Raw genomic sequence first — 13,763 nt, 5'->3', positions numbered from 1 at the left:
GACGGAAAATCAACCTATTTGATAAGCTCCGCGTCGCTGACAGCGGAGCTAAAAATGCTCACTAAACCTTAGAAAATACCAATGATTGCATAAATTTGCTGAAAGGAAGGAAATTTGAATTCTTACGCTCAGAAAAATATCAATTTCTTTTCCAGACTTCATCATCTTAAAATCTCATGATATACTACATCATACTCATGATCATTTCACAGAAGGAACTACATTTCTAAAAATAGTGATGATAAAATTAACAATATGACTTGTTTTCACAGCTCTCAGTACAATATTTAATAGAACATGGGATACCCTTTTGGAGAAAATAGCATTCATAGAGGCAAAGTATGCATACTCATCAGTTTAAAAGTAAACACTTTTTACCAATGAGTAGTTTATAAATATTCAACCAACATATGCCAGATTGTATATTATTGTCTGAATATATGGGTTTATGTGCCTCAAATAATTTTACCATTATCGACCAGCATCAAATAGATTTTGACGAAAGTAAAAATAACAGTCCGTGCATGGATATTTAATGTTTAGCGTTAAGCGTCTACGTTGACGTCGAAAAAGTCGAAGGGCTTCACTGGACTAGGTAATGGAAACTGGTCAGTACATTGTTCACCGGCCCGCTAACTCCCCGGATGTTCCTATTCAAATCAATGCACTGATTTGCACTCACATCGAGGCGTGTAATAAAGTGAAATATTGAGGTGCCAAGGCTTCACACACCCCAACCACTACAAAAATTAGGATACACTAGCAAATAGATAAAAAATTTGACAAATGGACAAACAACACTATACAACAATTTCTAACACTGTTCAAAATTTATTCAATGAGATAAATTTTTTCTTGCCATAACTATGATGGGGATATTTGTCACCACAGCGAGATGTTCTCTGTACCACTTGTAAGTCTTACTGAATGAAAAAATGAGAAGTGCACAGACAAACTGCACTGTACAAAATAAGATACATTTCCTAAGATACATGACTAGATGTAAAAGATAACTGAAAATCACATGACAACTTTTTGACCAATGACAACAGCAAGTTTAAGGTACATGCAGACAACAGCTTTTATATATTTTGTGCAGAGAAATCGTATTTTGAACTTTTAGCTTGCCACAGGAATGCTGTATCACTACAAAAATAGTTGTACATGCCACATTTTATTGCCATAAAAGAAATTCACAAGCACATTATAACACAATATCCTTGTCTACATGATCAGTGTAACTAATCCCATGAACAGCTAGGAGAAAACATGTTTTTATTTTTCATTGAAAAGATGCAATCAACCATAAAAATATATATTCTTAAAAAAGAACATGAACTAAGTATTGAGATAGTCTCATCAGTTGCAGTACACCATATTTTCCTGCTGAAATATTTACAGGTACATCAACAGTTTGAAAATGACACTATGGAAAGTAGGTCAAATCTGGTGTAATGAAAGGAAAGTAAACCTCAACTCACTTTGAAATTCAAACTTAAAACTACTGATATTTTAATTTTTAATCTATCAACTGTATTCTACCCAAGCCTTAGCAAAATAATGTTTATGGATGTTGGATATGATTGGTAAAGCAATATTTCATTCAAACTGATTGTGTGATGAGACAGTTGATTATTACATATTACAAGTTAATGGTGAACGAAACTGAAATGTTGCTATTTACACACATTGGTTCCATAGAATTCAAAGTTAGGACTTTGATAAAGGAAAGGTTTTCCAATTCAACTCCTTTCTTGTTTTCTTGCTGGGCACACATGATTTATGGTTCAAATCTGTATGTACTGAAGAGTTAAGAATATAAACACAGATATCATATAAACAATATGACTAACCATGAGTAGTAGGACTATATCAGACACAATATCATAATATTACAATATCCAGGCTTTTCATTAGCTGGAGAAATTGCACAGCTGGCGAGGTCAATTCTCTGGCTGTGAAATATCAAAGTTGCAAACAAGTAACGAATGAAATAAAAAAATTATTGACTGACTGTTGGTCAACTAATATCGTTTAAAGAAATGTAAGATTTTGCAAATGAGACAAGTCAGCATTGGGTGCTGGATACACACAGTGCAAACAAAGTGAAACACCTCTCAGATTGCACCATTGCACACATCACTTTCTCAAAATTTTTGAGGAAAGAAGGGGACACCCCCTCTCGCACTCTTCCCACTTGGAAGTCCTATGTCATTTTCAAGTAGTTTTATCTAGTGCAAACAAATTGAAAACGCCCGTCAGATTGCACCATTGCACAAATCAAGGTTTCAAAATTTTCCTGTACTTTCAAATTCTCCCTCTGAGAGAGATCGTAGTGAAAACCGTGAATATTACAGCTAACACTAATTTTGACAAAGTTTTGCACATTTTAAAATGAATAGCTCAAATGTGGTAAACCCAGCTTTGTTCAAAAAAGCCAAACACAATTTTCTTGATTTCAAAATCAGTAAGCATTATGATACATGTTATGGTTCATAACACACACACACACACACACACAAACACCAGCTGTAGAGTAAAAGGATATGATAAATAATCCAATCTCTGAGTAAGGGCACCAGTCAGGATAAACTCAGCACTGTGAACATCTGGACCAGTAAAAGGAAAGCACATGAAATATTCATAAACTGGTTTTCTAGTATTAAAGGTATACAGTCATCTATAATCTAAATATGTCCATATATGGTCAAAGGGGCGTTCCTTGCTATTCAAAGTGCTTATGTGAGGGCGCTGTTTTGAAAAAGTGGCCACCCACAAAATCTGTGATTGGTCAGATTTTCTCTTTTCATGGTAACTGAGGTAATTTGGAACAGGTGACAGTATACCTTTATACAAAATATACACAAATCACAATATATGAGCTGAAAATGACCTGTACACCAAATATTAAAGCTATCAGACAAGTGGTTTTGGTTAAACAAATTTTTGACCAAATATTAAAAATTTACCCCCAAAATAGGACTGCTGTTCAGGAGAAGAATAATTTTGTCCAAAAACAGCAAATTAGCCTCAAAAATACAATTTGAACAAATCTGATTCAGGTCATCCCTGGGGGACCTTTACTCAAAATATTAAAGGAACTGGACTGGCAAGTTTGAAGAAGCTTTGAATGTAAAAAGTTGACGGATGCTGGATACTGGAAGCAAGATGATGGACGTCCGATGCTGCCAAACATCAACCTATTAGATAAGCTCCACATTGTTGACAGCGGAGTTTAATTTGTTGGAGAAAGTTGATATAGAGAACACGTAGTACTGAAGAGGGCAAAGGTTGTAGGTTTGATGAATATCATTGTTTAGCTGGAAGTGACAGATTTTCACCTTGCATATTAGACAGAAGTAATTTGATTAGCAGTTCTGATATCAGTGAAGAAGTCATCACTGCACTGAAGAGCAACAGCTGCACTTCACGAGTATTCAATTGGCAGTCAGGAGTTAATTGCGATGCAATTGTGGTGTGCAACATATTGTTGCATTCAATTGAGCTGCATCAGAGTAGTTGTTTCATAAGAATTTTCAGGATAAATCTTGTTTAAACAACTCCATAAGATAGCAAAGGGTAACTTGGGGTGTTAAAGTCAGATCACTTGAATCAGTGTTCAACATCAGAAAAACGACGGAGTCAGGAGCACTAAAACAGGTGTCTGCTCTGCTCAGATGCAAATTCAAGAGATAGGCCAATTGAAGAGAGCAAACAATGGCCAGATGTTACTGAAATAGTCCGTGGGCTGGAGGGGCCCACCGTGCACCCCCCCCCCATCCCTACTTCTTGGGTATTTTTTTGTTCTTTGGGACCTGCTGAACAAGAAAAAAGATGTTAACATTGGATATTTTGGGATGCACTACCTATCTGGGCTGGTTTTTGATTTGCATGTACCGCAAAAAATGGCGAAAAATGGGTAGGGGTAGGGGGTACTATATCCTCCCCTACATTGAGTAAATTAGCATGAAATAGCACAAACCATACATTTTTGGAAAGCTGAGATTCTGCTCTTTATGAAAAACACCAACTTTAGCAAAATTAATTTGTGTACATAGAATAGGACGACTTTAAAATGAATTTTTTTGACAATTTTGAAATTTTTTACCCAAAATACCATGTAACAATTGTGATTTACTTGTTATTAAGCAAAATTTTGACAGCTTTTTGTGTTTGAATTATTTATTCCCACATATTAAACAAGAAAAAAAGTGTTAACATTAGATATTTAACTATACACTACTTCTCCTGAGTCAATTTTGAATTGCGTGTATCTGTATGTGTGGGGTGAGCAAAAGCTAGGGGTAGGGGTACAACATCCTTTCCTTGATGAAGTAAACTGGCTTGAAATGCCATATACCTTATAGTTTTAGAAAGCTTAGATACTGGTCTTTCATAAATGCATAAAGTTTTAGTGAAAAAAATATGACGTCATAGAATTGGATAACTTTAAATCGATTTTTTCTGGTAATTCAGTATTTTTAACCGGAAGAAAATACGATAACTATTGTTTCCTCCTTATGAAGCAAATCAAACACATTTATGGATGTTATTTACTAATTGCAATGTGCTGAAGAAGAAAATAAATGTCAAACTTGGGTATTTACCATGCATTATTGTCTCTAGTCACTAAAATAGCAAGTTTTGCTACATTGGTATATCGTGAATGGGCATTTTATTGTTATGCAATGAACTAATGCACAGCCTTAAAAAGAAGACTCGAAAACGTGCACACATAGTCATATTGCCATTTTCTCCTTCAAGTAAATAGATTATTGACGACTGTCTATTGTTATAATTTAATTTTTAAATATTTTTCTATAAAATAATTTTGTTTAAGGCGTATTTGGAAAATTGTCTATGCCTCCTTGTCTTACTTTATATACAGCAAGCATTACTAACAATCTATTAGGCCGTCTACGTGCACCTCCCCCCTCACCCCACAGGATAACAAACCTGTAATTTTCAGAAGCCTTGGGATCCCTAGAATAAGAAATGGGATTTTAACAGACAAAATATAGGGACTCAATAGCTGTTACGGTCATGTTTTGAAGGGTACCGCAAAATCACGATTTTGTGACCCACTTGGATTTTTGTCAAACCTGTCTTCTTGTACGTGATTTGCTGAGCTTACTGTTTAACATGACCTAGGTTATGGGGTATCATTAGAAAGGTGATTTATTTTTCTTGAAAATGGTATATAGCAATATGCAATATCTTCTACAGTTTTCATGAAATAGGGCCATAATTTACCCCATACCCTAAAGTTTTATGTCACAAATTACTGTCAAAACTAATCTAAATTCCACCAATTATTTACCTATACATAATACAAAAGGCAATACTGTGTATTAACTTTGTGTTATTTGCTACAGGTACATGTTAGAAACTTGGAATCCTGTAGCTGTAACAGTCATATTTTTAAGGGTACCGAAAAATCACAGTATTACTGACTCGCATTCGTTTTTGTTAAAGCTGTCTTCATGTAAGTCTTCTGCTGAGCTTATTTTGAACATAACGAAACCAATGGGGTACCATTAGAAAGTTAATTTACTCTTCTTTAAAATGATATGTTGCAATATGCAATATCTTCTATAGTTTTCATGAAATAAGACCAAAACGTACCCCATACTCCAACGTTTTATGTCGCAAATTACCATCAAAACTAATCTCAAATTCTACCAATTATTTTCCTAGACACATTACAAAAGGCAATTCTTTGTATAAAATATATTTTATTTGGTACAGGGACATGTCAAAAATATGAGTTAGACTTTAAAGAGACAAAATATTGGTATTGAATGACTGTTACTGGCATGTTTTGAAGGGTACCGTGAAGTCAGAGTATTACCGACTCGCATATGTTTTTGTTAAATGTGTCGTCTCGTAAGTTTTCTGCTGAGCTTACTTTTTACCATAGTCTAGATTATGGGCTGCCATTAGAAAGACAATTTATTTGGCTTTAAAATGACATATTGTAATATGCAATATCTTCTATAGTTTTTATGAAATAGGACCAAACCTTACCCCATACCCCAAAGTTTTATGTCACAAATTACTGTCAAAACTTATCTTAAATTCTACCAATTATTTACCTAGACATTATACAAAGGGCAATGATTGGTATCAAATTTGTTTTATGATGCAGGTAAATGTTAGTAACTTGGTATCAAATTTGTTTTATTTGATGCAGGTAAATGTTAGTAACTTGAAATAAACTTTTGACAGAAAAATATCCAGATGCTCTAGCTGTAACAGTCATATTTTGAATGGTACTGCAAAATCACAGTACTGCCAACTCGCATATATTTTGTTAAACCTGTCTTCTTGTAAGTCTTCTACTGAGCTTACTTTTTAACATAATGTAGCAAGTTGGGCATCATTAGAAAGGTAATTTACTCTTCTTTAAAATAATATATTGCAATATGCAATATCTTTTATAGTTTTCATAAAATAGGACCACAACTTACCCCATACCCCAAAGTTTTATATTCCAAATTACCGTCAAAACTAATCTCAAATTCTGACAACTATTGACCGGGACATAATATAAAGGGCAATGATTTGTATTAAATTTAGTATATTTGCTTTAGGTTCATGTTAGAAACTTGAAACGAACTTTTAACAGAAAAAATATTGTGATTCTGTAGCTGTAACAGTCATATTTTGAAGGGTACCACAAACTCACAGTATTGCCAACTCGCATACGTTTGGTTAAACCTGTCTTATTATAAGTCATCTGCTGAGCCTATTTTTTGACATAACCGACTATTGAGGTATCGTTAGAAAGGTAATTTTTTTTTCTTTGATATGACATATTGTAATATATAATATCTTCTTAAGTATTCAGGAAATAAGACCAAAACTTACCCAACACCCCTAAGTTTATATTGCAAATTACTATCACTACTAATCTCAAATTCTACCGAACTTTTACCTAGACATACTACAAAAGGCAATGATTTGTATGAAATCTGTTTTATTTGCTACAGAGACATGTTAAAAATATTAGATAGACTTTTAACAGACAAAATATTGGGAATGAATGGTTGTTGCTGTCATGTTTTGAAGGGTACTGTAAAGTCTCAGTCTTGCCCACTCGTATGTGTTTTTGTTAAATGTGTCATCTTGTAAGTCATCTGCTGAGCTTACTTTTTACTCTAACCTATCTTATAGACTATCATTGGAAAGAAAATTTATTTTGCCTTAAAGTGACATATTGTAATATGAAATATCTTTAATAGTTTTCATGAAATAGGACCAGACTTACCCCATATCCCAAATTCGCAAACTGCAAAGTTTTCGAACAGATGTAGTTTGCACATAAAACTAAGGGCTGGGTAAGTTTTTTGCCATTTCATTACAACTTCAGATGATAATGCACTTTATCATATGCTAAATAAAGAGTGATCAAAGCTTTGTAATGATACCCTATAATCTGCGTTACGGATAAAATAAAGGTTGGCAGATACATTTCATGGAAACTTGTTTAATAAAATTTCACTGGTTTCAGCAACATATATCCTGCTATCCTTCAAACTATGATGCTAACAGCTATTAAATCACAATAATTATCCTGTTAATGGTATCTTTCATAGTTGGAAATGTCTCTGTAACAAATAAAATAGGTTTCATACAAAGTTTGTCTTTTTTTATAGAATTTATCGAAATTAAATGCTAGTTTTGACAGTAATATACAACATAAAACTTTGGGGTATGGGGTAAGGTTTGGTCCTATTTCATGAAAACTATAGAAGATAAAGCATATTACAATATGTCATTTCAAAGCCAAATAAATTGTCTTTCCAATGGCAGCCCATAATCTAGGCTATGTAAAAAGTAAGCTCAGCAGAAAACTTACAAGACGACACATTTAACAAAAACATATGCGAGTCGGTAATACTCTGACTTCACGGTACCCTTCAAAACATGCCAGTAACAGTCATTCAATACCAATATTTTGTCTCTTTAAAAGTCTAACTCATATTTTTGACATGTCCCTGTACCAAATAAAATATATTTTATACAAAGAATTGCCTTTTGTAATGTGTCTAGGAAAATAATTGGTAGAATTTGAGATTAGTTTTGATGGTAATTTGCGACATAAAACGTTGGAGTATGGGGTACGTTTTGGTCTTATTTCATGAAAACTATAGAAGATATTGCATATTGCAACATATCATTTTAAAGAAGAGTAAATTAACTTTCTAATGGTACCCCATTGGTCTCGTTATGTTCAAAATAAGCTCAGCAGAAGACTTACAAGAAGACAGCTTTAACAAAAACGAATGCGAGTCAGTTATACTGTGATTTTTCGGTACCCTTCAAAATATGACTGTTACAGCTACAGGATCCCAATATTTTTTCTGTGAAAAGTTTATTCCAAGTTTCTAACATGTACCTGTAGCAAATAACACAAAGTTAATACACAGTATTGCCTTTTGTATTATGTATAGGTAAATAATTGGTGGAATTTAGATTAGTTTTGACAGTAATTTGTGACATAAAACTTTAGGGTATGGGGTAAATTATGGCCCTATTTCATGAAAACTGTAGAAGATATTGCATATTACTATATACCATTTTCAAGAAAAATAAATCACCTTTTTAATGATACCCCATAACCTAGGTCATGTTAAACAGTAAGCTCAGCAGATCACATACAAGAAGACAGGTTTGACAAAAATCCACGTGGGTCACAAAATCGTGATTTTGTGGTACCCTTCAAAACATGACCGTAACAGCTATTGAGTCCCTATATTTTGTCTGTTAAAATCCCATTTCTTATTCTAGGGATCCAAGGCTTCTGAAAATTACAGGTTTGTTATCCTGTGGGGTGAGGGGGGGGGGGGAGGTGCACGTAGACGCCCCCTCTAGCGTCGGCCTAACAGATTGTTAGTAATGCTTGCTGTATATAAAGTAAGATAAGGAGGCATAGACAATTTTCCAAATACGCCTTAACAAAATTATTTTATAGAAAAATATTTAAAAATTAAATTATAACAATAGACAGTCGTCAATAACCTATTTACTTGAAGGAGAAATGGCAATATGACTATGTGTGCACGTTTTCGAGTCTGCTTTTTAAGGCTGTGCATTAGTTCATTGCATAACAATAAAATGCCCATTCACGATATACCAATGTAGCAAAACTTGCTATTTTAGTGACTAGAGACAATAATGCATGGTAAATACCCAAGTTTGACATTTATTTTCTTCTTCAGCACATTGCAATTAGTAAATAACATCAATAAATGTGTTTGATTTGCTTCATAAGGAGGAAACAATAGTTATCGTATTTTCTTCCGGTTAAAAATACTGAATTACCAGAAAAAATCGATTTAAAGTTATCCAATTCTATGACGTCATATTTTTTTCACTAAAACTTTATGCATTTATGAAAGACCAGTATCTAAGCTTTCTAAAACTATAAGGTATATGGCATTTCAAGCCAGTTTACTTCATCAAGGAAAGAATGTTGTACCCCTACCCCTAGCTTTTGCACACCCCATACAGATACACGCAATTCAAAATTGACTCAGGAGAAGTAGTGTATAGTTAAATATCTAATGTTAACACTTTTTTCTTGTTTAATATGTGGGAATAAATAATTCAAACACAAAAAGCTGTCAAAATTTTGCTTAATAACAAGTAAATCACAATTGTTACATGGTATTTTGGGTAAAAAATTTCAAAATTGTCAAAAAAATTCATTTTAAAGTCGTCCTATTCTATGTACACAAATTAATTTTGCTAAAGTTGGTGTTTCTCATAAAGAGCAGAATCTCAGCTTTCCAAAAATGTATGGTTTGTGCTATTTCATGCTAATTTACTTAATGTAGGGGAAGATATAGTACCCCCTACCCCTACCCATTTTTCGCCATTTTTTGCGGTACATGCAAATCAAAAACCAGCCCAGATAGGTAGTGCATCCCAAAATATCCAATGTTAACATCTTTTTTCTTGTTCAGCAGGTCCTAAAGAACAAAAAAATACCCAAGAAGTAGGGATGTGGGGGGATGCACGGTGGGCCCCTCCAGCCCACGGACTAAAATGTAAAGTAATTTAAATTCATCTTTGTTAGAGCTAAATACAGGAGAATGAAAAATAGCAAAATCTCATAAAAATCACTGGTAATATTCTGTGACCGTCATGAAAATTTTAACAGATACTGACACCAAACTGGCATTGCTGTGTTAAATACTTCTGAATTCACCATATCAAATACTCAAAATCTACAGCATGCAGAGCAATGAGAAGTGCTTTCTAAACTATCTAAAAAATGCAACATTGTGTATTTCAACATATTCATATTCTTTTCTGGTGAGATCATTCCAATTGACTTTCAACAAATTAAAACAAATTTCCTTACCTGTATTGTTCAGTATGAAGTCTCTACAAAGAGGAAGATCATTATCACATGAAATAACAACAAATAATGGTCTTCCATTTGTATCTTTCATGTTTGCCACAGAGTTAAGTGCTGGCTTTCTTGTGATCAATCTTCCACCACCACACTCCACAATATCAATCATTTGTGATGCATCTGGTTTAACACTGGGTGTTACATACAATGTCATGCCCTACAAACAGAAAAGGAAATCTCAGATCAATATCACAAGTACATACTTCAAAATGGGCCTACTACACACCAAAATTTATAATTTTTGACATGATATTATATTGCTTTTTATTCACATATCAAGGCTTGCAACAACCATTGAAAGGTCAGAGTTCAAGCACCTGCTGAAACCGATGCTTTAGTCGCCTATAAAAAATGTCTTGATAGGTTTACTGCTCACTGTCTATCTTGCTATCTTTCTTACTCTGACTTTCTAATTCAACTCAACAATGGAGCTCTTGAATAATGGATGCAAGTTTAGTTCCTCCTGCAGTGAGAATGTTCTGGTGCACTACCAGTTATCTATAAGAGCGGGCTGTAATGACCGCAGAGCTCTGTTAACAGGAGTAGCTCTGGTGCCAAATGGTCGCAATCAATTTATATTGTTAATGGCACAGTAAGTCAAACATTTTAAGAGGACGCTAATGTGTAAATAAGAGGCGAACTCACTGATGCAAAAAGCTTTTATATGTGGCAGTTGGGAGTGGCAATGGCATAACCACAAACACTTTGATAGGATGGTAGTCACTGGGGAAGGTGTAGATTTCATGAATCATCATATATCATTTATAAAATTACATAAATAAAGAAAAATGTGCCAATAATCATCACTTATCCTTTCAGCACAAGAAACTTTCCAACAAAGCAGCTTACACCTTTGCAATGCTGAGGAATGTCACCCAGAGTTCATAGATTACTTCTCGTATTTTACAAGATGCTGTGCATGATGGCATGCTCCCTTGGCAATACATCCCTTGCAATGATAGCACAATCAATGATCTCAATACTTTGGCCTGCTTAAAAGGTAGATACATCATGGATGACATTTAATTGAAGAGTTATATTTCCACAAAGAGAATGGATTTTTAGCATCAGTGAACGTAGTGTACTGTTGCCTGTACCTCTCTCTGAACGATGTACCCAGGTATGACTGCAACTAATAGGAACTTTGAAAACTGGCAGACTCCCTCGGCCATCTTGTTTCAGCAAGATGTGCCGATTCGGACATACTTGAATAAATTAGTCTGATCATTCTGACTGAAAATAAAGCAATGGGTACAGATAAGAAAATTTCAATGAGCCCACGTTTTATAAGGTCTCCCCTTGTCTGTATTTTAATCTTTGACTTCCGTACTGTTGTCAACGGTTATTTTAATTTGAAACAAGTCATCGTTGATATCATACCAAGTATAGCTTATTTTAATGCCAATATGCAACTTTTATATTCTAATAACATAAGAAAGCATTAACAAATCATTGTTTAAAATTTTATTATGACATTTGTGTTTCATGTACAACATTTCTGTAGCGTCCGTGAAACTGCGTCGACCATATAAAACAAATTGCAGTTTTCATCGCAATGTCAATTTATCACATGAAGATAATCCCTAGGAACCTGTATACCAAGTGTCAGCTGAGCAGTTTTTAAGGATCATTATTTGACCAAAAAATGGCAAAAATTGCCCCAAACATACAAAATTGCAGATTTCATCATGATTTCAATAAAGTACATTTAGTTAATCTGTGGGAACCTGTAAACAAACTATAAAAGCTATCAGCTGAGTAGTTTTTGAGACACAATTTTTCGACCAAAAATGTAAGTTTGTTATACCATTATGAAAGCCATCAGACAAGAAGTTTCAGAGATGGAAATTTTGGTGAAAATTGAGTACTTGGGCTCAAAACGTTTTGATTTGCAAGTTTCTTAATATTTTGACAAAATTGAAGAAAAATCACCTTATGGTACCTAGAAATCAAATGTAAAAACTATCATATCAAATGTTTCCATTGTTTAATTGTTGGAATTTGCGTAACCATACTCTTGCGGTGACATCTGTGTAACTTTCACTCCACAAGTTTGGTTACGATTGCAGCACTGATGTGATAGTAAAGAACTATGATCAGAAGAAAACTTTGCATAAACATCTTTTAACTGTAAAATGTACTTTTCACTCACCTGGAATACTCTGATTTTGCTGGCTCTTTGTAAAGCTTCTGATAATTTAAATGAAAAGTGTTCTTCAGTTTCAGTGTCCACCAAGCTATCTTCACTTTCATCTAAAACAAGTAGTACACTCAATTTGGATCAAACTGATCAAGAATTCTCATAAAAACACAATGTTGTATACAGTAAGTATAGAACTTTGATAAAGGAACAGCTGCCAGGAAACCATCATGAATAGTATTGTGAAACAGATGGATGTGTAATAAAAGCCATGGCACATCATGAATTTTCAAACTTTTTAACCACTGTGTAACCACTTTCAATATGCGATATTTCACATACATGAGCACCAGGAAGCAATATTGTACAGTACAGGAAATAAATGAACAAGCATGTATATACCAGAGTTTGCCCATCCACGTATATGCTCATGGGTGATTATTTTGGATATGAGTTTTGCCTGATCTATGCCAATGGCATTTATTCACCTCAACACATTAAAATATCATCAATGAGCTGTAACCATAATCGTAAGTTTTCCCTGAATGGCAATATGGATGCCAAATCATGCGATCTATTTGAATGCCTTTAGCAGCCTTGCTAGCTCTCCCAATGATAATGAAATAAGCAAAATTTCAATTTGAATGGTCTACTGGTTCTTACAATTCAAATGGTCTATTGGTTCTTAAGAAGATGATGGATGGACACAGCCAAATCTATAAGCCCCGAACCAGATTTTGTCCGTGGGAACTTATGAACCGAGGCTATATATGTATTGGCTTTGAACATTTAAATATTTCCACACAGCCATATTCTATAATATCGCAAACAAATTAAGTGCATATGTACCACATAGCAAACTGTACTTGTGCCAACTCTGTGTATGTTTCAGAACTAGAAACAACTCCTGACAGATGCATGGATGTAATCTAAAATGGAAGTGCTCTGGAGTTTGTCAAGGGGGACTAAAACAAAATGACGCTTACCTACAAATACCCCTTTATTGATACTCTTTTCAATCCATTTGGGTGATACAACAAATTTGCAGACAGAAAGGCTTGCCAAAAATTTAGTTGTTCTGGTGATTTTACTTGCCACAAGATGAGAGCAATTATAACTTGACTGCACAACTTCTCCTCCTAAGGACTTCACTTTCTGTAAAACATACATTTAGACATCTAAGCATCTAATATGTTT

The 13,763-nt window shown here is 34.1% G+C and overlaps 1 protein-coding gene across 1 annotated transcript in view; it reads right to left on the bottom strand.

Moving 5' to 3' along the window:
• Positions 1–811: 811 nt before the first annotated feature.
• LOC139141361 (PAX-interacting protein 1-like) overlaps positions 812–13,763 on the bottom strand; it is a 45,699-nt gene continuing 32,747 nt past the window's right edge. Inside the window, exons 13-17 of the mRNA XM_070711005.1 lie at positions 13,553–13,721; positions 12,579–12,679; positions 10,373–10,583; positions 2,549–2,609; positions 812–1,799 (exon numbers count right to left, since the gene is read on the bottom strand). Coding sequence (XP_070567106.1) covers positions 1,781–1,799; positions 2,549–2,609; positions 10,373–10,583; positions 12,579–12,679; positions 13,553–13,721 — 561 coding nt within the window. The 3' untranslated portion in view covers positions 812–1,780. The remainder of the gene's footprint in view (positions 1,800–2,548; positions 2,610–10,372; positions 10,584–12,578; positions 12,680–13,552; positions 13,722–13,763) is intronic.

Source organism: Ptychodera flava, chromosome 9 (assembly GCF_041260155.1).
Source record: "Ptychodera flava strain L36383 chromosome 9, AS_Pfla_20210202, whole genome shotgun sequence".
Taxonomy (NCBI): domain Eukaryota; kingdom Metazoa; phylum Hemichordata; class Enteropneusta; family Ptychoderidae; genus Ptychodera; species Ptychodera flava.
This window is presented reverse-complemented; position numbering and strand designations above follow the sequence as displayed.